The sequence below is a fragment of the Lates calcarifer genome, linkage group LG7_1 (genome assembly GCF_001640805.2).
Source record: "Lates calcarifer isolate ASB-BC8 linkage group LG7_1, TLL_Latcal_v3, whole genome shotgun sequence".
Classification (NCBI taxonomy): domain Eukaryota; kingdom Metazoa; phylum Chordata; class Actinopteri; family Centropomidae; genus Lates; species Lates calcarifer.
This window is the reverse complement of record NC_066839.1, coordinates 9210591-9235777: the sequence shown is the minus strand read 5'-3', so window position 1 is coordinate 9235777 and position 25187 is coordinate 9210591. Positions and strand designations below refer to the sequence as shown.

At 40.7% G+C, this 25187-nt stretch overlaps 4 protein-coding genes across 7 annotated transcripts; all 4 read left to right on the top strand.

The window, feature by feature from the left end:
- The first annotated feature begins 378 nt into the window (after nt 1-378).
- Nucleotides 379-3751, top strand: LOC108883114 (uncharacterized). The gene is made up of 2 exons (XM_018676007.2): nt 379-546; nt 2349-3751. The coding sequence occupies exon 2, from the start codon at nt 2389-2391 to the stop codon at nt 2752-2754; it is 366 nt and encodes a 121-aa protein (XP_018531523.1). The 5' UTR covers nt 379-546; nt 2349-2388; the 3' UTR covers nt 2755-3751.
- Nucleotides 3752-4004: 253 nt separating this feature from the next.
- Nucleotides 4005-8387, top strand: paplnb (papilin b, proteoglycan-like sulfated glycoprotein). Of its 3 annotated transcripts, none has more exons than XM_018676004.2 (13): nt 4005-4118; nt 4340-4422; nt 4772-4881; nt 5031-5091; nt 5208-5310; nt 5494-5624; nt 5721-6038; nt 6130-6306; nt 6396-6546; nt 6636-6716; nt 7196-7352; nt 7463-7541; nt 7863-8387. In XM_018676004.2, exons 2-13 carry the CDS (start codon nt 4366-4368, stop codon nt 8145-8147), a joined length of 1710 nt encoding a protein of 569 aa, XP_018531520.1. In that variant the 5' UTR covers nt 4005-4118; nt 4340-4365; the 3' UTR covers nt 8148-8387. The 3 variants fall into 3 exon arrangements, with proteins under 3 accessions (XP_018531520.1, XP_018531521.1, XP_018531522.1); XM_018676005.2 differs by having other exon boundaries at nt 4029-4118; nt 4343-4422; XM_018676006.2 differs by having other exon boundaries at nt 4029-4118; nt 4324-4422.
- Nucleotides 8388-8468: 81 nt separating this feature from the next.
- Nucleotides 8469-11369, top strand: erh (ERH mRNA splicing and mitosis factor). The gene is made up of 4 exons (XM_018676009.2): nt 8469-9141; nt 9589-9676; nt 10350-10470; nt 10577-11369. Exons 1-4 carry the CDS (start codon nt 9139-9141, stop codon nt 10677-10679), a joined length of 315 nt encoding a protein of 104 aa, XP_018531525.1. The 5' UTR covers nt 8469-9138; the 3' UTR covers nt 10680-11369.
- Nucleotides 11370-11644: 275 nt separating this feature from the next.
- Nucleotides 11645-24651, top strand: smek1 (SMEK homolog 1, suppressor of mek1 (Dictyostelium)). Of its 2 annotated transcripts, none has more exons than XM_018676003.2 (15): nt 11645-12803; nt 13042-13097; nt 13194-13292; nt 13439-14056; nt 15037-15114; nt 15214-15330; nt 17114-17230; nt 17379-17510; nt 18098-18200; nt 18281-18439; nt 18564-18733; nt 19370-19509; nt 21810-22000; nt 22452-22663; nt 23434-24651. In XM_018676003.2, exons 1-15 carry the CDS (start codon nt 12662-12664, stop codon nt 23554-23556), a joined length of 2457 nt encoding a protein of 818 aa, XP_018531519.1. In that variant the 5' UTR covers nt 11645-12661; the 3' UTR covers nt 23557-24651. The 2 variants fall into 2 exon arrangements, with proteins under 2 accessions (XP_018531519.1, XP_018531518.1); XM_018676002.2 differs by having other exon boundaries at nt 11646-12803; nt 19367-19509.
- Nucleotides 24652-25187: the final 536 nt, after the last annotated feature.

The following is a 25187-nucleotide window of genomic DNA, read 5'->3' as shown; positions in this document are numbered from 1 at the left end:
GTGACTTTTAATTTGAGGGTACATGATACCTGAAGCATAGAAAACAAAGTTTATTTTGCAATGAATGAGTGTGGTAACAATAGATTCTGTTGAGGCTGTGATACTACAGTACATATACAGGTGACTGATAATGATATATAATATTAAATTACTCCACAGACATATTTATATTTAAGATGTTTTTTTTAAATTAGTATCGTGAATGAGCATGAATATCAATGCATACATTTGGTCTGTTAATAACCTTTGGCAAAATAAAAAAATTGGTTGAGTTCATCATAGAAAAGTGCATAGATGCCTTTGGATGGCAGAAACTCTACAGATCCCTCTGACACCAGCTTCTTTGTGAATTGCTGAGAGGCAGCATTCAGAGTTCAGTCTAAAATAGCACCATCATGACCATCGTCACAGGGAGTGAATATAGTTGCTGTGATGTGGGCAGAGCCGATGTGGTCTGGACAGGATCCATGCTTCACACACAATCTAGTTTATCTTCAGCCTGCATGTTGAAACATCCAGGAAGCTCATAGAACAACCAAAGAAAAAGTAAGAGTCAGTTTTCGTATTTTTGAGATATTAGTAATTTTATCTGCATTTTTTTATGTTTTTGTTCAATAGTAAGTCCACTAGTCCATATTTTGCAGTTTTTTTTTTTTTTTAACATACTCTGTTCTGCTTGTAGCTTTCAATTATTATTATAAGTCAATATTAAGTTTGCTGCTTTTTGCTTTAGTGAAGAACTGGATTTTTTTGCCTTTGCTTTTCTCTACCATTCCTGCTCAAAGACATTTGTTTCTAGTTAGACAAGTTAATGCTTTGTTGTCCATATCTATTACATTCTTACCAGTTTTTCTTTTCTGTTTTGGTATTGCAGCTGTTGTTTTTCTGTTTTGTACATCTGAAACAGATATAGTCTCCCCTCTTACCATGGTGTCCATTGTCTTTAAATTGTAGGCAACTTTATTCTTGTTGAACTCATTATTTGTGTGGTCTACACAACACTTTGCTTCATCACCTTTTTTGCAACTAAAAATTAATCAATTCATCTGAATGTCTCAGGGGTTTTACTGTTACTGACACAGAATTATGTTTGTCCCAAATTAAACATTTCTCACTGCTCTCCTGATACAGTTAATATTTACACCGCTGTATTTACCTCTCAGAGAGAGAGAGTGGTTTTCCCCTGACGCTGGCCTCCCCAGAGCAAGTTGTCTTGTCTTGATAAGAGACTGAGGGTGGTGAGGTCACCATTTAGACTCCTTATCTTTACAGACATTTAAAGGGAAGGTGCTTTTACTTGCTCTTTAACTGGCTTTTAAATGTCATTGCTTTTGTGTGTTTTCTCATTTTATTGTTTTATTCTGTAACAGAAGGAAACACATTGGAAAACGCAGCTGTCAAACATGTTAGACAAACATGTTGCACTGTGTCTTTATATTTCAGGAAATGTTATGGCTTCTGCTTTATATAAAAAAAATTAAGAAAGAATATACATGTAATAAGAATACAAGTATGCAAATGTTATGAAATGTTATGCAATGTTATATGTTTCCATTGGCTGCAGTCAGAGCCATATGTCATTAAACTTAGCCTGACAGCTCTAGTATTTTCTCAGTGCAGCATCCCTTACGAAATGAACCATTAGAGGGCATTGTCTCACAATCTTCTTCAGACCACTTAAATACCATTTAACTATCTGTGTAAGTGACTGTGAGATATTTATTTATTTAGTTTTTATATTACAGTGGTGTGCATTAGTAAAGCAACACCTGAAGGACAGGGAGACTGAAAGGCAGATGAGATCAGAGAAGGAATAAGAAGAGATTATAATATACATATGAGGGCTATGCATGTCAGTGTCAAGGCCACCCACAGATGACTTCACGAGGACGGGGTTAATCCGTCTACTCAGACAGCCGCGGTGGTGAATAGGTTCGGGAGGAGGAAAGCACCACGTAATCTGATGTCCCGCCTGCCACTCACCCAAGCCAGCAATGGTCTGGACTGGGGAGGGTGTTGCTTTGGTTAGCTACCCTAACTGGATTACAGGACAACACGTCAGTGAAAGGGCACCTGCACTCACATACACATCCGTACACCTACGCGCACACACACACAGTGTACACGCAGGTGCACAAGAGGAGGAGATTAGCCAGACGAGCATTTTTCACCCCCTGCAAGGAGCTTAAACTCCTTACCAGCTGAGAAAACGTGTAGGAGCAGCTCTGCATCACATTTCTCTGCCTTTTCTCAAACTATTTGACCTCTTTCTGCCCTTTAACCTTTTACAGTCACTAGCTGCAGCTAAATGATTCCTTTTTCTTCTATTTTCATCTATTTTACTGAAGTCTGACTTGAGTATCAGGTGGCGGAAGCTGCTACAGAGGGATGATGGAGACAGATCAAAAGGCAGACCCGGAGCCTGAGGCCCAGGTCCCAGACAACACAGAGGCCATGAGCCTGGATACCTCGGGGTTCGAGGTGACCGCCGACCGCCTGGAGCAGCTGATGAAGAGCATGGAGGTGCTGCTGTCGGATGTGGAGCAGCTGCGGAGCCACTGCAGCCACCAGGCCAGCGAGCTGATCCGAGCAGCCGTGGACCTGAGGCAGCAGCAGGACGAGCTGAAGGAGAGTTACTCAGAGCTGTCCCGAGAAATGCAGGAGATCATGGACGCCGTGGACGACCTGTTCAGCACCAAGAGTGCCTTTGAAACCAAGGAGAAGCAAGCGCAGAAACTGAATCGGCAGCTCTGAGGGACAGAAAGTGACCGACGCACTTATTTTCTCATTTGCAGAGAAAAACAAGACTGTGTGTGTGGGGTGGTGGTGGTGGTTTTGGACTGGGAAGTGTGAGAGTAAATCTGGAAGCGATGGATTTGGAGGGGGTGTGTTATACAGAGGTTTTCATGGCTTTGAAGCAATATTTTAATGTCTCTTGAATGGCATTATATAAACTTGTTGTGCACACTGTAGTTTTTAGGTCTATATCCAGCAACTACATTTCACTGAGAACTTGGTAAAATGCATGATTTTGTATCAGACCAGTAATGTGATAAAATAAAACAGCACCTCAGAAATAACCATAAAGTTGAGCTGCTGTGATTTTAATAAATCTGGAAGATTATGAGCTTAACAGAGGTACAATTTGTTGCATTGCTTTCATACTAGATTACCAAGTGCTGCTGTCTTTAACTCAGGTGATGACAAGACTATGCAGAGTTTTGACATTTGCTGCGTGTCAACAAATGATTTACTATCACGCCTACTATCATCACATTTTTTTTCTTGCACGCCCACTAACAAACACATACACATATCATAGTTATTTTTTTCCATCACTCAGGCATTCGAAGATAAGGCTAAAGTATATATTTGACTCTCATCAGCCTGGATGGCTCCTTCAGCTTTGCAGAAATTCTGGCTTAGGAATGTTGCTCTCCGCTGATTCCCGGTGGTACATCTTCCATGTTTGCTTCCCATCCAGCCATGCTCCACTGTGGTTTCTTGCTAAAATAAACCTAAATAGAGCCTAAGGGCGATATTTATCTCCCACTAGCACCTCTGTTGTGACTGACTGGTCTGTATTTAGTGGTTATGGGATGTGTGAAAGGGACAATCGGTGGCCAGCAATGTGAGAAAAAATATATCAATCTTTCACTATTGGGTTTCTTATGTAAAACTATATGATTGTTATTGCTTTTCTTGGTTTAAAAATCATCCATGAAGCCATTAAATTATGTGTGTCCAAACATCTTCCTCTTCTTCGTCTTCCTTACCATGCAATGGACCAAACAATGATAACATTTAGATTTTTGCACAAGGGCAGGAAAAAAAAAGAGTTTAAACTTAAACTTACTTAAACAAACTAGTTTCATGGCCTAAGGGTCTTAATTTGAAACATTCTGTCCTGCAGAGAAAATAACAGGTGTCAAAAAAAAGAAAATCTTTTGGGAATTAAAAAAACCCCCTGTGTTTCTCTGTGCGGTTGAAACCTGACACCTTATGGGCTGTGGCATCCGTGAGAAGATAGAAAGCTGGGTGTCGGTGCCCACCTTCACTACTTAGGTGCACGTCCCTCTGGACTGCTGGTCGACCGGCTAGGAATTCGCTTCAAGAAGGTAAGACAAAATGGGATTTGATATTAGCACATTTCAACTATCCAGATGAAACACTTTGTACACTTAATGCATGTGTTTTAATTAGCAAAGAAATCACTAGTGGTATAAAGGAATTTAAATATCATCTGATGCATATAGATGTATTGTTGGACTAATTGACATGATTCATATTAAATAAAAGAATTTGCACACTTAAGATATTTAGTTTCTATGCTCATCAGTAGTTCTGCAGTGGCTTCAGGTGAACATGAACATCCTGCTAATCCTGGGGCTCCTACAGCTGCTGGCTGTACCTGCCTTCACTGTGAGTCTCACTTACACTTACAACAATATTAATAAATATTGTTCCATGTGCATGTATATGTCAGTACTTTTGTATGGATGGAAATTGCAAAGAAGTACAGCATGTCCAAAATCTCAATGTAAAAAAAGCCAAATATTTACTCTCTCTCTGACACATGTGCCCACAATGATGCTGCACACACATGTTATGCAACATGTAGGGTATGGTTTGTGGCTAAATGTTCCAGCTTCTATTTTGGTGCCTCTTAGTGTGTGTTAGTGGTTCGTGGTGCACTATGATATGGTGTGTGAGAGCACTATGTGGTCCAGCGGCTGCAAGTAAGAGTTTTTACTGTGTGTTTTTTTTTCAGCTGACACGGCCGACCCATGACTATTGGGGAGAGTTTGGAGCCTATGGGCCCTGCAGCCGCACCTGTGGCACAGGAGTGGCAATGAGAACCAGGAAATGCATCACTTCAAGGTAGCACATATAGAGTCATAGGGTGTTAGAATGGGATGACAGTGACATGATTCAGATGATTCAGACAAAGCTAAATGCATTTCAGAAGAAGGAGAGATGTTTTGCTTTCATGTGAATAACAGTCTTCTCTCTTTCTCTCTCTCTTGCAGGACAGATGGAGGACACAACTGCATAGGATCCTCTAAGTCCTTCCGAACCTGTAATACACATGTAATTATCCTTATCCTATTTGTTGCCTTCTTCTAAATTACATCCATCCACCCCACAACCTGCGACCAATGTATCCTAAACATATACAAATAATCCAACATTTTGTCTCCCTGTAGGCATGTCCAGTTGGATCCAGGGACTTCAGGGAGGAGCAGTGTTCCCAGTTTGACAGACTGGACTTTCAGGGCAAACGTCACACATGGGTGCCTTACTATGGAGGTATAAGGCCTATTATTATGCTGTACAATCACATTATCTGAGTCTAGGTGAAGTAGTGCTTTTAAATTGCTCTCAGTGAATTACATAAAAGTTACATTGAAATAATATACATAAATAGTGAGTGGTTCATGCACAGATGACATCTGACACAGATTTGTGATTACTGTGTCTTTAATATTCTAGCATCCAATCCATGTGAGCTCAACTGTGTCCCAAGAGGAGAGAACTTCTTCTATCGGCACAGACCTGCAGTGGTAGATGGGACACCATGCTATGTGGGCCGCACTGATATCTGTGTGGATGGCGTCTGCAGGGTGAGAGCTGAATTTACCTTTGAAGTGTTTTTTTTTTTGTTTGTTTGTTTAAGGGTGTTTTCTGTTAACCAATCATAATCATGTGTCTGTTTTCAGATACTGACACATGGAGAGTTCTTGGGCTTGGATGATGACACCAATTCTGTCCACTCTGCTGCCCCTGTTGCTGTCGCCGCTCACCCAAGGGAGACGCTCACATACATCTACAAAACCGGCGTCTACAGCGAGTGCTCGGCCTCCTGCAATGGAGGCATGCAGTACCGCAGCGTGGAGTGTTGGGCTCAGGATCCGATGAACCCCCGTGTGGTGGAAGAGTCTTACTGCATTACCCAGCGTCTGCAGAGGCCACAGAGTCAGCAGGCTTGCAACATGCATCCATGTGCTGCTGAGTACAGTGTCTCAAGTTTCAGTGTGGTTTGTATCATACAGCAGAGAACTTAAACTTAACATTTTGATATTACTTAGACAGGCAAGATTTGAATATCTTGTTGCATGTGATGGTCAGTGTTCAGTGACCTGCGGGGAAGGCCAGCAGACGAGGGAGGTGATCTGCGTAGGACCACGAGGTGAACATCTGGCTGACAGTGCCTGTAGCGGACTGGCACGACCTTCCTCTGTCCAGGCCTGCCGCAGGCCCGCATGTCACACACACATCACCTGGCATGTGACTGACTACGGACTGGTAAGTGAAGAGGGAAAAAAAAGTGTTCTGTGCTGCAAACTTTCAGATCTCCACAGTATTACTCTGCCTCTGTTCTCTTGTGAGTGCAGTGCACTAGGAGCTGTGGTGGTGGTGTGAGGGAGAGGAGGGTTAGCTGTTTTGATACAGATTTGAACCCCTACCCTGAAGGCCGGTGCGGGCTGGCCAGCAGACCCGTCTCTGTGGAGGCATGCAATTCCCAGCCATGCTCAGGAGCACAAAGTCAGTATGCCGAATCTGAATCAGCTATACACTCTTCTGGTTTGATTGTATAGGCTTGTTAGTCTTCAATCAATACACTTTCTCTGCAGTGGTCCCAAGTGTGCAGGATCCAAGGGCACATGAAAGCACCATGAGAGGATTTGTGCCCCATGTTCCAGGAGACCCCTCAGGTATGTAGAACATGAGGAGGATGTAATGTTATTCTTGGTCTTTGCACATGTTTGAACATGCAATTATTTTATATGTGTATATGTGTAGCAAAAGGAGTAGTAAAGAGTATGTGCAAAGAGTTTTAAACATGTAACCAGTTATTTGAGCTTAGTTATCACCAAAACAAATTATTTTTGAATGAATGCCTCCTCTGGCAATTTAGAAAACCTGCCCCAGCATGCTGTTATTGTACATGTCTAGACCATGATTGCACTGCTTTCTCGTTTATTTCATGTGTCTTATTCACAAACACAAAGTCCAAATTGTTTCTATGCTACCTCACCACTGAAGGCCATCTTTACATTCTAAAATAAATGATCCAGCCAACTTAACTGAAAAAACATCCCACAAACCAAAAAGGCTGAACATATATTTTGTGTATGCTCTGTACAGTAGCTGTATGTTTGACCATGTCTGTGTCTGTGTTTACTTGCTTTAGCCTCCAGGCCACAGACGGGCATTGCCTATGATCCCTACCCTTCTGTGGTTGGCCCTCACTGTGCGCAGTCAGTTTATGGCTGCTGTCCTGATGGCCATACCCCTGCAACAGGACCAAGCAATGAGGGCTGCTTCCAAGATGACTGTGTTCGCACTAGGTAATGCCACTTCCTGGATCATACCCTTGTAGCCAATATATATCAAAAATGAAATTGAGGAATAGCTTATTGGCTCAATATAAAGTGAATAAAAACTCTCTCTTCTTTAGATATGGCTGTTGCTTGGATGGGGTGACTCCTGCTCAAGGATTTGGAAGGGTTGGATGTCCTGAGTACCACACACCTGTGGTATGAATCATGTGATCTTCATCTTGTATTTAAAGCTGTTAAATAATGCAGATTTATTAAAGGGGCACTCTACTGATTTTACAAATATATAACAGAAAACCTGCTTTACAAACTGAGTGTGTTGAGTTTGAAAGATATGGGTGTTAACCAGATTTGGTGGGTCTAATGAAAGATGTTATTGCATAATGCGAAATGTGGTGTTTGGAATTTGAAACATACTAATGACTGAAAATCATTATCGGATATCAGTTGGCTTCGAGTGTTAACAAATTTACCTGCTGCAGTATCCTGGAAGATTCACTCTCTCTTCTCTTTGCTCAGGAGCGCCCACCACCTGCTGCCGCTCCATCCACTAGTGATGTGTGCTCCCTGCCACGTGATGAGGGCCCCTGTGATACCTGGAAGGTCCGGTTCTACTACGACTCTGGCGCCAATAAATGTACTGAGTTTTGGTATGGAAGTTGCCAGGGCAATGCCAATAACTTTCTGTCCCTGGAGGCATGTCAGAGAGAGTGTGGGGGTGTGGTGAGGGAGCTCCCACCTCCACATCGCAGAGGGACCCCGAGGAGAGGGCCACCCAGAGGTGCTCTGAGGGCGAGGGCATAACCATGCATGCCACTAATACCTCCAGTACACAGGATCATCAGGGTGCCCTCTCTATAAAACTAATCAGATATTTGTACACATGTGTAGTTTATATTTACATAAATGAAGACACACACAAACATGTGTTGTATAATTTACCACATCCTACATTTCATTTAAACATTTGAATTTACATTAAGAATAATCTAGATAGCCTCACATTATAACTGATATACAATACACAGCTCTTGTCTCTGATTTGATTATCTTTTTGATCTTTGTCATTGTGTTTGTGACATTCACTATATTCATTTGTGGTTTTTTCCTCATGTTCAGACTAAATTTACCTTCCTTAAATGACAATTTTAATGAATAAATTTTCAGCTATCTGGTAACCTTGAAAAGAAAAAAGCTGTGGTTTATCTGTGTTTCCATCTTTTCTTGCAGTGTTTCTAAATTTGATCTTTACTTGAATTTGACACCATATTTTAAAATTAAACTGATGGTCTGTTTTACTAATGAATAAGTAAATACATGAACAAATACAGTGGTGTGATGTAACTAACTACATATATGAAGGTACAATGGTTAAATGCAGTTTTGAGGTAATAGTAGGCTATGCATGGGGATTTGCAGTGGATAGTAGATATTATTACTTTTGATAAATAATTTGTTGGTAATTAAGCATTTTTATTTGGATAAGATTTTACTGTACTTTGTGGGAGTATATATTAATGTAAAGGATACAAATATTTTTTCCCACAGACAAAATGTTTCTAGACACATTAGAATGAGACTGATGTTGCTGTTCTAATGCCAGACGTTTATTTTGAAACAAAAACTTTATTTTGAAGGCACCTCACCTTACAACCGGAAAAAGACTTATTTCATTTCCGCTGAATATTTTTGCTCAAACAGCTGCAGCCCACGGCGGATTGAGAAGCAATATATTACGATTACTTTGCAGTTTTTCATCCACAACAAGTAGACAGGGTCTGCGGCCATCACAAACATGGTAAGTGTGTTTTGTTTTACGTTTAAAAGGGAAAAACTTCCAATATCAGTCCACATTAGCTCCTCTTAATCCATCACAGCTAAGCTAACAAGCTCCAAGGCTAACGTTTACTACTCTGTCAAACATGAATTTTGTCCTATTTCTTCTGTTGCTATCAACACCTAGTTTTAACTGCAGATCTTAATGAACACGTCTCCGCCTGGTAATCCAAAAATACGGATGAAGTATGTGGGTATTTTGTGAAAGCTTTGCCACTACGTTGACGTTACAGTGGGAGATCTGTTGCTAAATGACCATCGTTTACTTACCGGTTGAAAATCTATCGGGAGAGGGTTACTGCAAAGTGCTTTTTTGTGTCAGTCGTCGACTGCATAACTCAGATATTTGATGAGACAAAAAAGAACTTACAATAATGTGTGTACTAAATATAATTAATCGTTTTTACAGTCGCACACAATTTTGCTTGTCCAACCGACCAAGAGACCTGAGGGCCGCACATATGCTGACTATGAGTCAGTGAATGAATGTATGGAAGGTGAGTGTGCAGCTGTTTTAAAGACGTCTTCATGAATAAATCGCAGTGCTGTATTGTTATTACATTTGGTGTAAAGAGTGTAGGTTAAAACCATCATTTTTTTTAGCCCAGCCATTTTTAAATTTAGTAAATGTAGGTATTCTATTATCACTAAGGTTAAGCTCATTCAGAACCTTATTTATCTCTCAAATTAAAACTTCTTCACAGTGTTTGCAGTGAATGATGTGAGTGTTAGTGTGGCAATGTAAATACCCTGTAATGCACTTGTATATAAAAAATGAAGCGTTAGAAATGTTTTATATCTATTTTTTGATTTCTTAGCTGTTGAATGGTAAGTATACTGTAGAATGACATGGCCGTACACCACACAACTATATACATGAATGGAGGCTGAAACTAACCTATGATATTTCAGCCACATGCTAGTGTGAACTACAGTCTGCCACTGGACACTTTTTTATTCTTAAAACAGTTTTAGTAAATGTCAAAATTGATCAATTCAAGTTTTGAATTTTATTCCCTCTATTAATGCTGTTGTATTTCTCCTGTATCTTCCTTCCCTTTTGTCACACTGCTGTAAAAGATGCAATAAATGCAACATAATGTAATGTTTCAGATATTTTGAAATGGTGGTCTTGTTTTCTGTTTAGCATGATCTGCACATGTCTTCCAGGTGTTTGTAAAATGTATGAAGAGCATCTGAAGAGGATGAATCCAAACAGTCCCTCCATCACTTATGACATTAGTCAGTTGTTTGACTTTATTGATGACTTGGCAGATCTTAGTTGTCTTGTGTAAGTATGGTCTGGCTGGTGAACCAGTTATTTGAATGGAAACCATCCTGTGTATTCAGTGTGTTGATCGCTATACAGTAAAAGTATCATTTACATTTTTCAACAGGTACAGAGCTGACACCCAGACATACCAACCATACAACAAAGACTGGATCAAGGAGAAGATATATGTCCTTCTGCGGCGTCAGGCTCAGCAGGCAGCAAAGTAAAGGCATCGGTGACAGGTTGTCCTGCTGCACACACCTGGAAGGATTTTACACTGCTCTACATTTCCACAGCATCTTCTAGATCTGTGTATATGGATGACATTGTCAGTTTGATCAGGGGTGGGTTTTCACATTATCCCATACATTGTGAAAGCAAGGGGTTTTGAAAAATGGGGTAAATTCAGACATTTTGGGCTTTATATTGAAATGGAATTGTGCTCTGCAGTATACATGTTTGTTACATGATGAAGAGACAGGGGCTAATGGCTGCAAGGACTAACTTATTGATGGAGAGGGATCCCTGCTTGGAGAGGTGCTCCACAGGCTAGATACAAACACTTTTTGGTTGTCAAGTTTTTAGTAGTGTGCTTTCAGTTACCTTAAAAGTTATGTGACATGTTTTTTTTTTTTTTATACCTTTACTGGGCAGTTGGATTTGAACTCGCTGTGGATTTTGAATGCAGGTGATTTATTTTTGAATGAGTAAATTTCTGAAGACCGTGTCACCCGTTAATGTTCTTATCCCAGATGATTTCTTTTACATATTTCATCTGATATTATTATCGTTACATGACCTTCTATCATGATGTAAAATGCTGTTATTGTAAACGTTTTGTTTTGCATAATACCTGATTTCAACTATTCCCGTTGTTGTTTTCTTTGATTTAAACGAAATAAACGATTGTTTTCTGACTGGTCTCCACTCTTGAATATATGACCTGCGGAACAAGGAGAAATACATTCAACAATCGATTCAGTCTCAGGATAGAAATTACTAGTCGACGAGGATCAACATTTGGATGTACATACACGTAAAATTGTTGGACTATCGGTTGATTTTTGTGTAGATGGTGGTTGTATGGTAAGTTTTCTAATATTTATCGAACAGGATGAGGATGTTGCAGGACCCTTTATGCTCACAATTATTATGTTACTGTCTCTTTAAATGTGGCGGGCTGCCCTGTTGTTGCTGTGCTGGAAACCCCGTACTGACTCTGAAGGGACCCAAGATGGCTGAATACTCACGGGGGGGCAGTTAGCAATTATCTGAGCAAGACGTCGGGAATGAATGGCAAATAGCATTATAATGTAAAGCGATACCTTTAAGTAATTATACGACTACAGTTTGTTGGTTTGCATAATTTCTGGGATGCATGAATACCAGTATGGAGAGAGTGGTCTCTCCGCGGCCCCGAGCCAGAACATGGCGGAACACTTGGGGCAGAAATAGCGGCTAACGCTAGCTAGCTGGCGTATTATTCAGACACAATTAGAAAGACTGGTCCGGGGTAAACACGGTGTCTGCGGTCCGCGGGTGTGAAATAATGTTATCGGTGCACAGGTCTGGTCATTTTGCTTCAAAAGATTGGTTAACATTGAATATGTGGAGCGTTGGCAGTTAGCGTACTAGCTAACTAGTTAACTCGTTAGGTTTGCTAGCTAACGTAACTGGCTAACGTTGCCCGCAAGCGTACAGACTGTACTAATAAGCAGGCAGGGTGTTTTGGGAACCAGTGATCGTAACGGTGGGGCTTATTCTGAAGACTCCTCTCTCCGCTCTCTGGTAGGAGTTTGTAATGTCTGTCAGATCGTGTTATGTCGTTTAACATTTGAGCTAACGTCATTGCCCTCCGCACTGTAAAATAGCTTGCTACAATGGTCTGTAGGCTGATTTTGTTTGGCGCGTTGCCTGTAACCCTGGCGAGATAAGTTTTGAGGCTAAATAGTCAGACATTGTAGTTGTAACTGCAGAAGCGATCGGGGACTCTTCCTGGACACTAGTCCAGGTGTTCCACTTCTAAGGTGCTTCAAATAAGTGTCAGCCTGGTTGACCCCTGACACGAGTAAAGTCAGTACCGCATTGTAGAAGTGAGCAGGTGGGAAAAAAGTGAACTGAAGTTGTGGCGTTACTAGGTGAAGCAGACGCCCTGTAAAAGCCAAGAAGATCCGGGAGGGGGAGAAAAGGGTTACAACCACCTGCCAGGATGACGGACACTCGCCGACGAGTCAAAGTCTATACCCTCAATGAGGACAGACAGTGGGATGACCGTGGGACCGGGCACGTCTCCTCGGGCTATGTGGAGCGATTCAAAGGCACGTCTCTACTGGTGCGAGCAGAGAGCGACGGTAAGTTAACAGGCTAAGGCCAGAGGAATGAAATATGCCAATTATGGGATTATTTGACCACAGTTATAGTTGCTCTGTGGTTATTCTATGTCCACAATACTTTCCACACGGATTTATTTTGATCAGCTGAAACAGTTCATTTAACCTCCATTTGTATGCAGCAAATACCCTAACCTCGTCATCTCACTTAAGTCATTTTGACAACCCTCATGGGCTACCTTTGTTTTTAACCTGACAGGTTCCCTACTGCTGGAGTCCAAAATCAACCCAAACACAGCCTACCAGAAACAACAGGTCGGTACATCGTATGGTGCCATATACTCAGGTCAAATATGGATTTCCCTTCTTTGAATACTGATTGTAAATTGGCTTTGTTTTTCCTCTTAAAAGGATACACTGATAGTATGGTCAGAGGCTGAAAATTATGATCTGGCACTCAGCTTCCAAGAGAAGGCTGGCTGTGATGAAATCTGGGAGAAAATATGCCAGGTAACTCCACTTCTCTTTGTGTGGGTGTGTGTTTGTCTGCTCCATCTGCGTATGCATGTAATGTTAAATGTGTTTGGGTGTTTCTGCTGATAGTCTCTGTAACAAGTTACAGCCTCCATCACTCACACGTTTTTCTCACTGTTTAGGTGCAGGGGAAGGATCCATCAGTGGACATCACCCAGGATGTGGTGGACGAGTCTGAGGAGGAGCGCTTTGATGACATGTCATCGCCAGGTCTGGAGTTACCACCATGTGAACTGAACCGCCTGGAGGACCTGGCTGAGCTGGTGGCCTCCTCACTCCCATCGCCACTGCGGCGCGAGAAACTGGCACTGGCTGTGGAGAACGAGGGCTACATTCGCAAACTGCTGGAACTGTTCCGCGTGTGTGAGGATTTGGAGAACCGAGAGGGACTGCACCACCTGTACGAAATTATTAAAGGCATCTTCCTGCTCAATCGCACTGCACTCTTTGAGGTTATGTTCTCTGACGAGTGCATCATGGACGTCATTGGCTGTCTGGAGTTTGACCCAGCACTCCCGCAGCCGCGGCGGCATCGGGAGTTTCTCACTAAGACAGCCCGCTTTAAGGAGGTGATCCCCATCTCTGATCCCGAACTGCGTCAGAAAATACACCAGACGTATCGGGTGCAGTACATTCAGGACATGGTGCTGCCCACGCCCTCTGTTTTTGAGGAAAACATGCTGTCCACCCTGCACTCCTTCATCTTCTTCAACAAGGTGGAGATTGTGGGCATGCTGCAGGTGAGATAGACAGACATATTACATGTTGCCCTTTTTTTTTTTTTTTTAGATAGGAAGAGTGTATGTACCACGTTTTCACTTATAAAATGTTTTACTCAAAGCAAATGCAATTTAGACAAATGTGTATGAGCTTAATACAAACAAACTTTACAAATAGACAACTCAACATGCACACAGAATATTTTTGAAAACAGTGTTTATGCAGTGAGAACTGGAAATTACAGTAATTGTAGGATTGTACAAAGGTTTTATTTTTGGCTGATTGTGCTTTACCCTGTCTGAGTTTGTCTGCTAGTCTTTTATGGTCATGTGACCTTTGTGTTTTTGTACTGTGTCAACTCAGCAGTGTTTATGTATGGCTGTCTCCATAGAGATGGAGAAGTGTTGTGTAAATCAGTTATGCTGCGCTAGAGGAAAACTAAAACTGGCACACAGTTGACTCTGGTATACTGTGCTATGTGAAGTTGTGAAGTCAAACACCACTGCAAACCTTTTCTTCTTTGCTTACCAAGAGGCAGTTTTGTTGAGCCAAAATCAACAAACAAAGTGTTTTATTCATTAAAACTAGAACTTGATATCCTGGATCACAGATCACACCGAATGAAACTCTGTTTCAGTGTAAAAGTATCTTATGTGCATAATCCAAACTTTTGATACACAGTTAATGTAAACTGCACTAATTCAAAATAATGGTAAATAAAATGTATGTGTTGTATTTCTGGGTGTGAATTGAATGTCACAGTATAACTGTGCCTTAAAATCAGTCATTCATTCATATGATGAGTGCTGTTCTATATTTCCTGGTTATTCTGTATCTGTATCAGTTCAACAACTGCTTTGTCACAATAGATTTGGTTGAGTGTACAATTTTCTGTAGAGCACTGTGATGGACAGGTTTTTTTTTTTTTTAAAAAGTTCTGATTTGTTTACCATCTGTGATACTCATCATATCTCATCTCCCCCTTCCCTCTTGATGTCAGGACGATGAGAAGTTCCTGACAGACCTCTTTGCACAGCTAACAGATGAGGCTACTGATGACGACAAAAGACACGAACTGGTACGCCAGACCTTCCTTTCAGATTATTGGTCATATTGCTCTAAGTTGTCTTCTTGTTCCTTGTTTCATGGAGCCTTGTTTGTTTCTGTCTTTTTATAGGTGAACTTCCTGAAGGAATTCTGTGCATTCTCACAAACGTTACAACCTCAAAACAGAGACGCCTTCTTCAAGACATTGTCAAACATGGGCATTTTACCTGCACTAGAGGTCATACTGGTGAGTGCAGCAACCTTAACATTACAGCAGAATAAGTTTGGTGGGAGTGTTAGTGGGAATTTGGCTCTTGGTGTTATTAGCGTCGACAGTGATGCTATATTTTCCATTAGGATTAGTGGAATTTACCTTGATAAGTTGAAGTTCAGTGATCTATTCCTGAGAGCAAAATATAAAGCAAAACAAACAAAGCCAATATTATCGGTGAATGAAATTGGAGTAATAACACTGTGAATCCAGTTCCATACAAGCTATTTGGTGCCAGGGTTTGTGCATAGCAAAAGAACATTATGATGAGAGAGCAGAATCAGACTCCCTGTGGTATTACAGTGTACTGTGTTGTGACTGAGGAGGCAGTTTTATGATTTGCATTTTTTGTGTGCAGCTTTTGTTATAGAGAATGACATTAAAATGTTTTAGTCTCCACTTTAAGGATATTTCAAAACTTGACAAGACTTCAGCCTCTCATTTGGACCATGACACAGCATTTTATTCCTTGAACAAGTCAAACAACCTCGTACTGCAATAAAACAAACCAAACATTGGTTGTCAGTATAGGGCTTAACCTTGGAGACTTGCCATGCATTGAACATACATATTTGAGTACATATAAGAATAAAAACAATGGTGAGGAAGGATGCTGCAGAATGTCTTGGTATTACTTGGTCTAAAGACGAAAATGTAGAAAGGAGCATCTGCTGGTTTTGGGTTGTATTACAGCTAAATTCTCCTGCTGAGTCTTGTCAGACAGTCAGTGGAACTGGTGCATCTTAATAATACCTGGTTGTATATCTGTCAGGAGGGTACAATATGCTCTTTGGTTGTCTTTTGGCTACACTGTCTCACGTATGTATTTTCAGAGGTGGCAAGGCCACAGTCCTGATCAGCTACATGTAATTGTAAATCCGACCAGCGCTATAAATGAAAAAAAAAAAACAAAATTTTTTTTTAAATCATACGAAGGCTGCAATGTGTGAGGTGTGTGTGGTGGGGAGGTTATAACCTGAAAAGAGGGGATGCTTTTTCATTCATTCAGTACCACGCTTCATTCAAGTATAATATTGGTTAAGCGGTCTGATCACAGATCAACAGAATTCAATCTCAGATGTCAAGTGTGGACAGATTGGATTACAGTGTGAAAACAAAGAAGGTTGACTTGATTTACATCTGATTCAGTTTTGATTTAAAGAACTGAGGTACCTCTTATGAAACAACACTTCAAGTGCATTGTAACTGCCGTGATTTGGACCTTGAACAGTTTTTGTTTTGACACCTGCAGTCCTATTTTTTCTTATTAGGTGGACTGTTACCTTGTATTTACTACCACACCAGTGACTGCAGGAGTCAAATACACACCTGCATCGAGTCAGTCTTTGAGCATGCAATTGGTTATGCTCTTTTTTGTATGCTACAGTGCAACCCACAGTCCTCTGATTAAAATTTGTGAAAAACTTAAAACATTTGCAGGTCAGCATTTGCAACATCTAAACAAATGCAGAAGAAATAGATCATCAGCTCATATTTCAATATTGAGATCTATGTGCTTGTAACGCATGTACACCTTTGGACATACAGATATTTGTGAGAGTAACCCCCGCATCCCCCGCGCCCGCCCACTTCCTGTTGATGCACACCCTTACAAGTAAACTGAAGAGAGGAAAAAAAAAAATCTGTAAAAGTGAAACGAACTGGTGCATCACCTTCGACCCCATTTTGTTTTTAAAACACGCCTTAATTGGGGGAATTCACAGTCCACTGACAAACATAATGTATGTTCACGAAACAGGGAATGGATGACGTTCAGGTGCGTGGGGCAGCCACAGATATCTTCTCTTATCTGGTGGAGTACAACCCCTCCATGGTACGAGAGTTCGTCATGCAGGAGTCTCAGCAGAATGATGATGTAAGTATATGCGCTACATCAGATTTTGTGAACATTTTCTGTCACTCAGTTCTAAAATTACTGGAAATATATTTCCTAATTTAGCACAAACACTGGTGGATATAAACAGGTGTCTGTCGCTAATCATCATTTGTTGTTTGTTTAACAGGACATCCTCCTGATCAACCTGATCATAGAACATATGATCTGTGATACAGACCCAGAACTAGGTGGGGCGGTGCAGCTAATGGGCCTGCTACGGACTCTGGTGGACCCAGAGAACATGCTGGCTACTGCAAATGTGAGTTTGCATGCTACTCCTACATTCCTATATACATCAGTTTATACTGACGAAGACTCGACAGTAAGTCTGAGCAGAGTACTCAATATTGTAGATCCAGCCTGTCCAGAAGTACTTCAGAATGCTAGATTCTTTCTTTGTGAGGAGTGGGGGCATTGCTTGCTCAATCCTGTTCAGTCATTTGGTTTCAAGTAAAAACTTTAGTTTCATTATAAAAGGAAGGAGTGAGCTCTTCATTTTGTATCCAAGAGTTTGACAGCAGTGGAAAGGAACAAAGGGAGGTGACATTCCCACAATCACCACAATACAAGCAAAAAAATATCCACACATGATCCATGTGTGGATATTGTTTGAATTGAGTAGAATTGAATACACATAGAGTCATGTCAGGAAAAAAATATCCTTACCAGATAGCTGAAGTCAAGTTACTCTTCAGTAACTGAAAAAGTTAGAAGCACCAGTACCACCAGTGTAACAGGTTAGGCTGGAGAGCAGCACAATTGTTTTGGAAATTGTGCGAGCGTTCATCACAGTACATATCAAAAGTTGTGGTATTCAGGAAATACTTGTTCTTTCTCTTTTTTCAGAAAACAGAAAAGACCGAGTTCTTGAGCTTCTTCTACAAGCACTGTATGCATGTCCTCTCAGCTCCACTACTGGCCAACACCACAGAGGAAAAACCTAGCAAAGGTATTGAATATCTGTGAGCGTTGTGGCTACATATGTCAATAAGTATTTTGTGTTTCTTACTACCTTCCTTCTCTGTTTAGATGATTTTCAAACATCCCAGTTGCTGGCCTTGATTTTGGAGCTGCTTACATTTTGTGTTGAGCACCACACCTATCACATCAAGAACTATATCATCAACAAAGACATTCTCAGGAGGGTACTGGTGCTCACTGCCTCTCAGCATGCGTTCCTGGCACTATGTGAGTCACATATAATCACAACTAGATCTGCAACACTTAGTGCCCACCAACTCACACAGACTTTGCATCATTAAATTTTTGAAACGCTGTATCATACATTAAGGAGTTTGATGTGTGTTCCCAGGTGCCCTGCGCTTCATGCGGAGGATCATTGGTCTGAAGGATGAATTCTATAATCGCTACATCATGAGAAACTTTCTCTTTGAACCTGTCATTAAGGCCTTCCTCAACAACGGCTCACGCTACAATCTCATGAACTCAGCCATCATTGAGATGTTTGAGTATGTCCGTGTGGTGAGTATTGCCTGATTCTGGCTGCCTTTTTTCTCTTTTGCAGTTCACAGTCAGGCTTCTAGCCTCCTTGTGCCTGCTTAGCTTGGTTTAGGAAGCAGGAGTAGCATGATTGGTCAATTCTGCCTTTGTTTTGTTGTCGTTGATTTTCTTTCCAGTTCTGTTGCTTGTCTCTTCAGAGTTGATAAGCTTGTTAAACCTGTGCAACTTGAGCATATATATTGATTTACTGATTAGTGAGAGATAGTGTCTGTGGAAATTGATAGAATATGTATTCATTCCTGTCACTCAGTTGTCTATTATTGTTTGGTCTGAAAGGATTTTTATGTCCATTTTTGATGCAGTTTTGCCAATCAGATCTTATAAAAAAGAAGAGTAATAATCATTAGGATGTTCATCAAATCACATCCCCAAAAGTAAAAGAAAACCTGCAATATTTTATAGATTGTTTTTAACTTGTTTGGTGTGATCTCCCCTCTCTCTTTCTCCCCCTCATTTCCTCTATGCTTCATTACTCTTTAAAACTACCCATCTTCCTCCCTTTGCATACCTTTACCTAATTTTCCTCTTCTGCTGGGTCTCTACACTCCTCTGTCTTTCTCCCTCTCTCTCTCTCTCTCCTTCCATTGCTCCCAGGAGGATGTGAAGTCTCTCACAGCTCATATAGTAGAGAACTACTGGAAGGCTCTGGAAGATGTGGACTATGTCCAGACATTCAAGGGCCTCAAACTGCGGTATGAACAGCAGCGAGAGAGGCAGGACAACCCCAAACTGGATAGGTGAGAAAGTGAGGCAATCGTTTGTCTGAGTGTGCATCTCCCAATGAATGGAAATAACAAAGTAAACGTAATGTCCCAATCAGACAAGTCATATTAGTAAGCTGCTCAAATAACCGGTATATTGTTTCTTGTGCATTATCTGGGAGTCAAGACACTCACCAACAACACTCAACACTCTGTGTCATTCTTTACAGAGTAAATTTTGTATAATTTTTTAAAATTTAGCTTGTATACTTGGGCTGACTTTATAAAAACAAGTGCTGGGCTGCAAGTTTATCAGCTAAACACAGTGAGTGCTTTGACCATTAACTGCTTAGATTGAGCAATGCACTATTTATTCATCTATGACTCTGACTGAAGTACACAATCAAACCAGAAAGTGAAACTGAAGAGTGTGTCAGATAAGACCGTTATTGTGTTGGTGTAGCTTAGCCCCAGTGTACCTGTCAACACAGACTGGTGTTTCCCTTTTTAAACCTTTTTAAAAACATTTTTTGTTGTCTTAATCTCTTCTCAGGAGTAGTTCAGTTGTGTAGGACCTTTTCATATAATGGCAGGTCAAAGGGTGTTTTTTTTTGTTGAGATCACTGAAAGGTTTCATATGCTTGTGGTTTATTGTTGAAATACCTACATTGTACCTCCTGTGTTCAGTCATGGTACATAGAGCAATAATGAGACCAGACAGTACATGTGTGTAGATTACACACTGTATATGTGCATTAAATAAACACAAAGACCAACAATCATCTTAAGACTCCGATCTATTAATTAAATAATATGCAGGATTTTATTTATAAAGGCCAACTTGACAAACAAAAGTTACATTACCCTACAGTATATTAAAAACACTATTGATACAGTAAATTTATGACCAATTTGCATTCACTTATAATCCACCACTATGTTGATTGATTATTTTATTTAAGTGTCTTGGCACCTTTCTGCTGCCCAGCCCATATGGACTCAGAAGACACTGAACAATTACCATGATGGCTACATGACAAATAAAAATTGACATTTCCATAAATTCACACTGGATACAGAATCTTTTGTCTCAGCTGCCAAGCATCTTCTTTGAATGTTGCCAATGCAAAGGTTTCTACCTTAAAATGGCAATTTAACATAACTGCATCAGACAGCCAAAACAAGTCAGGGTTCTTCAGTTGAACCTTATCAAACAAACATTTTCTCAGATCAAAAGACAGAGGGCAGTAAAATACAAAATTAAATTAATCTCCATAACCCAAGATTACAAAAAAACACATAAATGTTGATCTTCTGGTGTTCCTTTATATCTACTCACATCAATTCCCAGAGGTAATGTACCAGTTCTTAACTGAGCGCACAAAGATCTTTGGGTTCTTTTTGAATTAAATTTTATATATTGTTCTATGTTTATTCATCACTGACCCCAGAGTTCTACCAGTTGACTCTACACCCACAGCTTTATTTGCCTTAGCTTTATCTACCACATTCTGCACCTCCTCAAAAGTGATTTCATCATTGAGCATACAATTTTGACAGACTTTCTACTCATTTTCAAGCTCATATTTTACTGCACATATATTGTGTAAAATGTGATCGTCAAAGAGGAACGATTTAATGCATAAAGTGATTTTCCATTTTAATATCTGATTAGTCTCAAAAGAAGATTCACCATTTTCCATTAAAATCTCCATTGGAATCAACTTGCTCTTTTGAGGTCCTATCGATCTCTAATACTGTATTCTGATTTTCTCTTCTCTCTGAATAACCCTTCAGGATGCAATTCCGTCTTGATCTTGAATTTAATTCTCAGCTGAACTGTCACCTGTTAGTCATCATTCCAATAAGGCTGCTTTCCTCTAGGACATTTATTTACCCCAACTTCTTTAACTTGACAGTATTTATCCTTTTCTTTGTGCATGAGTTCACAGAATTTGCCATAACATTGGTCAATGTTCTCCTGTGTTTTCAGACCATTTTCTAACAACCGCTTTACCCCTTATTGACATAGAAGTGAAATAGTCAAATTCTACTATAAGTGAAGCCAGTTTATTTTATACTTAACCAGTATCTGTAGAAATACGCTGTATTGTTTAAGTGGAAATGGTTAAATTCAGGATTAAGAGATTGCCCACGATGTTATATTTGCTTCCCAAGATGGGAGAAACGCTAATGGAATTGACTGGACATGAAGTGGTGTGAGTTTAGTTGTCGCTCTAGTTATGAAGTGCAGAGAAGCTGGTTTAAGAAACGTTATATATGAATATATGTGTGTTTTTGATGTTAACCACTATGCTGTGAATTATCTTCTGCAGCATGCGATCCATTCTGAGGAATCATCGTTTCCGTCGTGATGCACGGACGCTGGAGGATGAAGAGGAGATGTGGTTCAACACAGATGAGGATGACCTGGAGGACGGTGAGGCAGTGGTTCCTCCCTCTGACAAGATGAAGAGTGAGGAAGACCTCATGGAACCTATAAGCAAGTTCATGGAGAGAAAGAAATGTTCGTAAAGCAGTATTTTATATATATTTTTGGGTGAAACTGTGGTTGGAGAGAAGCACATGTTGTGGTTACAGTAGTTGCTAGAGGACAGGATGTTTTTGTGTTATATCAGTGGTGGTAGATGGCTGATTGTTTGAAAATGACACCTCTGCATGTGATGTATGGGGATTCTGAATTACTTTTGGATGGATGTGAGCTTGGACATATATGAGAGTCATTAATGAAAGTGGAAAGGGAAGAACTTCTTGAAAATTACTGAGAATAGAATACTGTTGGAGAAGAGTTGTTGTCTGTGCCGTTACATTTACATTGAGATTTCATGGAGAAAGAGACAAGGCAAGTAAGTTGTGTTTCCAGAGGGTAAATTTTGTTTATTCCATAAATGAAAGGACGTATAGAACATAAATGAAGAGAATGACTATTTCCTGTCCACCTATCCCTCTGCCCCCAGTGAAAGACACAGAGGACAAAGAAGTATTGGGGAAGTCCAGCTTGTCAGGCAGACAGAACCCCAGCTTCAAACTCTCCTTTTCTGGCTCCACTAAAACCAGTCTATCCAGCCCCCCTTCATCTGCCTCACTGAATCCAGGCTCTCCGGGATCACCGGGGTCTCCAGGCTCAGGGGCACGGAGCTCACCCTCCACCACAACTGTAACCACAAAGGTAAATGTCAGCATGTTAATTGTTAAGGTCTGTGAGGAAAGTTCACTCATCTGCAGTGTTAGCCTGCTGCTTATTAAGAGACCGAGACAAAAAGTGATCTTGTACAATGTTTGTTCTGTTTCCAACACTACTTAAATGGAGGATGAATTTGGTGTAAATTGAGCTTTAACTATGAACTTCACACATAGGCTGTCAGTTTTCACACAACTCCCACAATCCTTGTTGTGTATTAGAATGGTCATCACAACCAGTGTGCCATTGGGCTGTGCTGATTTTGTACTTGTTAGCTTTATTTAAACCAGGGAAAAACAGAGGGAGAGACACTAAGAATGGCACGAGGAAAGGCGAGTGGTTGAGAGATCGAGTGAATTTAGCAAAGATTGCAACATCACTGTGCACAAAAAGGAAGAAAATGAAGATATAATGAGAATGATGCACAAGAGAGATCCATACAAGAGAATGATAAGAATCTCAAAATTAATGAAGATGAAACAGTTCAGAGACAATTCAGGACAGTTGGCTGAGCAGTAACAGTGTTTTTCATGTTGAAAATTTTCCCAGAACCGATTGTGGAGACTTGAGTTGTAGAGTTATGAAGGGACTTTGAAGTTAAGCTTTAAAACATAACATGACTGCTCAGTTATTTGCTAAATATGTATCTTGCATATCATAGCAGACAGGTGGCTGATAGTATGATCCCAATCAAATAATTTTTCAGGTGAATAATTGATCAGGACGAATAAATGTGTCATGTGCCTTGTCTTCTGTAGGGAGGATTAGTGGGACTGGTGGACTATCCTGATGATGACGATGAGGATGAAGAGGAGGAGGATGATGGGGAGAGTAAAGAGGAGCCTCTGCCACCTTCGAAGAAGTCCAAACTGAGCTCCTAAAGAAGCATCTCTGTCTCAGCTTGTGCTCCGCTCAGACAGTTTGAGTGCACAGACTTTACACAGGAATGATCAAACTTGTAAACAAATTGAATGAATGAAAGCCACCCCTCTCTGTCAGCGGGTGACCCACAGAGGAGCAGACTGTGAACGGATTCGAAAGCCTCCTCAGACTAGTCCAGACTCGTTCATACAAGTGCCAATCAGGAGACCAGGAGCGAAAAAAAAGAAAAAAAACGTCTGAAAAGTGGGACAGACGAGTGAAAGTTGGGGGGAAAAGATCACACTCAAAAGATCTTCAGCAGACTCGGACAGTATGAAACATGTTGGAGTTTGGTTATTTCGCAACTGGAGGAAAAGACCACATACAAAAACACACATACAAGCAGACTGAAATCCCAGAGAGCTCGCGGGCTCGGACCATAACCCACTGCCCCCCCGCCCCCCACTCAGGGAAGGACATCACAGCGGCCCAGATGGGTCGGCCAATTCAGACCCAGAACCACAACTCGCACCCCATCCCCTCCTCAGAATCCACTTCCTCCCTGTTCCTTTCTACTTCTTTTCTCCTCTGCTCTTTCTCCCTCTCTTTTGTCTGTTGCTTTTTGTCCCCCCTCCCCCCCTTTTTTTTAAGTTAGTATATAGGACCAGACGGGAGGCAGCATGTGGCAAAGAGCTGTCCTTGTTGTCGTTTGATGATGTCATCAGTGTCGTCGTTCCTCAGCGGACGTTCTTTCTCTTACGAGAAAAAAGCCAGCAGTTTCTTCATGATTTTCTTTTTTTTTCTCTATTTGTCTCTCAATCTTTCTCCTGTTTTTTGTAAATGACAACAAAAAAGACCTGCCTTTAAATGTTCAGGACGTTTTCAGTCACACTTGAACAGGTTTTTAAAGACCTCAGTAGGTGAGCTAGTTTTACCCTTTTTGCCCTTTGAAACTGCAGATTTTTTGGAGAATTTGTAATCCCGTCTTGATTAAAGATTGAGTGGAATTCTAGATGTGATGAATTTTGTCATATCTTCTCATTTTTTTCCTTTTACATGAGTGTACACTTAGTTGTTCAGAATATTTGGGACCATTAAAATGATCTTTGCTGTAAGATGTCCTACTACCCTTTGTCCTAATAACTCAAGTGTTTCCTTGCTGCATCTTTATCACTTGGGGTTTCCTTTGAGACACATAAAGTTGACCACAGACAATATCCCTGGATTCAACATGGTTCCACAAACTAAATGGACACAAAACACATTATAAACACAAGATTACATCCACTCTCAAACAGTTGACATTTGAGTAGTGAATTAAGACACAGTTTTCTCTATTGAATGTTTCCCTCCGCATATTGGAACAATGTCTGGTCTCTAGGACCAAGTAGTTTTGTCAAACCATGCAGCTACAAACTACATGATCAAACTCCTTTCTTTCCTAAGGATGAACATTTCTTTCCCTGTGTTTTGGGTTTTGTTTCATGTCTAACTCTTTTAGTTCTTTTAAGGGTCAATGGATTACCTTTACATTTCAAGTAGTACGTTGAGCATTTAAGGTGCGGACACCCTTATAATCCACCAGGTGGCGCCCTTAGTCAATTTAAGAGACTAATGTCATCTGTCCTCATGGGTCACATCTGTACTTTCT

Excerpts from the sequence above, each read along its gene's own strand:
- LOC108883114 (XM_018676007.2), top strand. The coding sequence starts at position 2,389 with ATGATGGAGACAGATCAAAAGGCAGACCCGGAGCCTGAGGCCCAGGTC.
- paplnb (XM_018676004.2), top strand. The coding sequence starts at position 4,366 with ATGAACATCCTGCTAATCCTGGGGCTCCTACAGCTGCTGGCTGTACCT. Across the intron at positions 6,039-6,129 it reads GTGTCTCAAGTTTCAGTGTG|TGTTCAGTGACCTGCGGGGA; the intron begins GTTTGTATCATA and ends TGTGATGGTCAG. Across the intron at positions 6,717-7,195 it reads TGTTCCAGGAGACCCCTCAG|CCTCCAGGCCACAGACGGGC; the intron begins GTATGTAGAACA and ends TACTTGCTTTAG.
- erh (XM_018676009.2), top strand. Across the intron at positions 9,677-10,349 it reads AGTGAATGAATGTATGGAAG|GTGTTTGTAAAATGTATGAA; the intron begins GTGAGTGTGCAG and ends CATGTCTTCCAG. Across the intron at positions 10,471-10,576 it reads GCAGATCTTAGTTGTCTTGT|GTACAGAGCTGACACCCAGA; the intron begins GTAAGTATGGTC and ends ATTTTTCAACAG.
- smek1 (XM_018676002.2), top strand. The coding sequence starts at position 12,662 with ATGACGGACACTCGCCGACGAGTCAAAGTCTATACCCTCAATGAGGAC. Across the intron at positions 13,098-13,193 it reads CAGCCTACCAGAAACAACAG|GATACACTGATAGTATGGTC; the intron begins GTCGGTACATCG and ends TCCTCTTAAAAG. Across the intron at positions 22,664-23,433 it reads CCACAACTGTAACCACAAAG|GGAGGATTAGTGGGACTGGT; the intron begins GTAAATGTCAGC and ends TGTCTTCTGTAG.